At 72.6% G+C, this 215-nt stretch overlaps 1 protein-coding gene across 1 annotated transcript in view; it reads right to left on the bottom strand.

Moving 5' to 3' along the window:
- The window catches only part of FCHSD1 (FCH and double SH3 domains 1), an 8,797-nt gene that overhangs the window by 6,529 nt on the left and 2,053 nt on the right, over positions 1-215 (bottom strand). Inside the window, exon 2 of the mRNA XM_019472088.1 lies at positions 61-212. Within this exon, the coding sequence (XP_019327633.1) occupies positions 61-212 (152 nt within the window). The remainder of the gene's footprint in view (positions 1-60; positions 213-215) is intronic.

Here is a 215-nt window from a genome sequence, read left to right on the forward strand (position 1 = left end):
CACACGAGGGATGAGCTGGCCGATCTCAGCTGGCGGGGGGGACACGCGTGGGGACCCTACCTGATGTCCTCCAGCAGCTCGGCGTCCCGCTGCTGCTTGCCCTGCAGGCCCGAGAGCTGCTCGAGGAGGTGGACCCGCACCTCCTGGGTGAGCTTCACCTGCGGGACGGCACCGCTCAGCGCCCGGCCGGGCCGGGATGCGGGGGGCGTGCGCTA

This window comes from Aptenodytes forsteri, unplaced genomic scaffold (assembly GCF_000699145.1).
Source record: "Aptenodytes forsteri isolate BGI_AS27 unplaced genomic scaffold, ASM69914v1 Scaffold659, whole genome shotgun sequence".
NCBI classification, from domain to species: Eukaryota; Metazoa; Chordata; class Aves; order Sphenisciformes; family Spheniscidae; genus Aptenodytes; species Aptenodytes forsteri.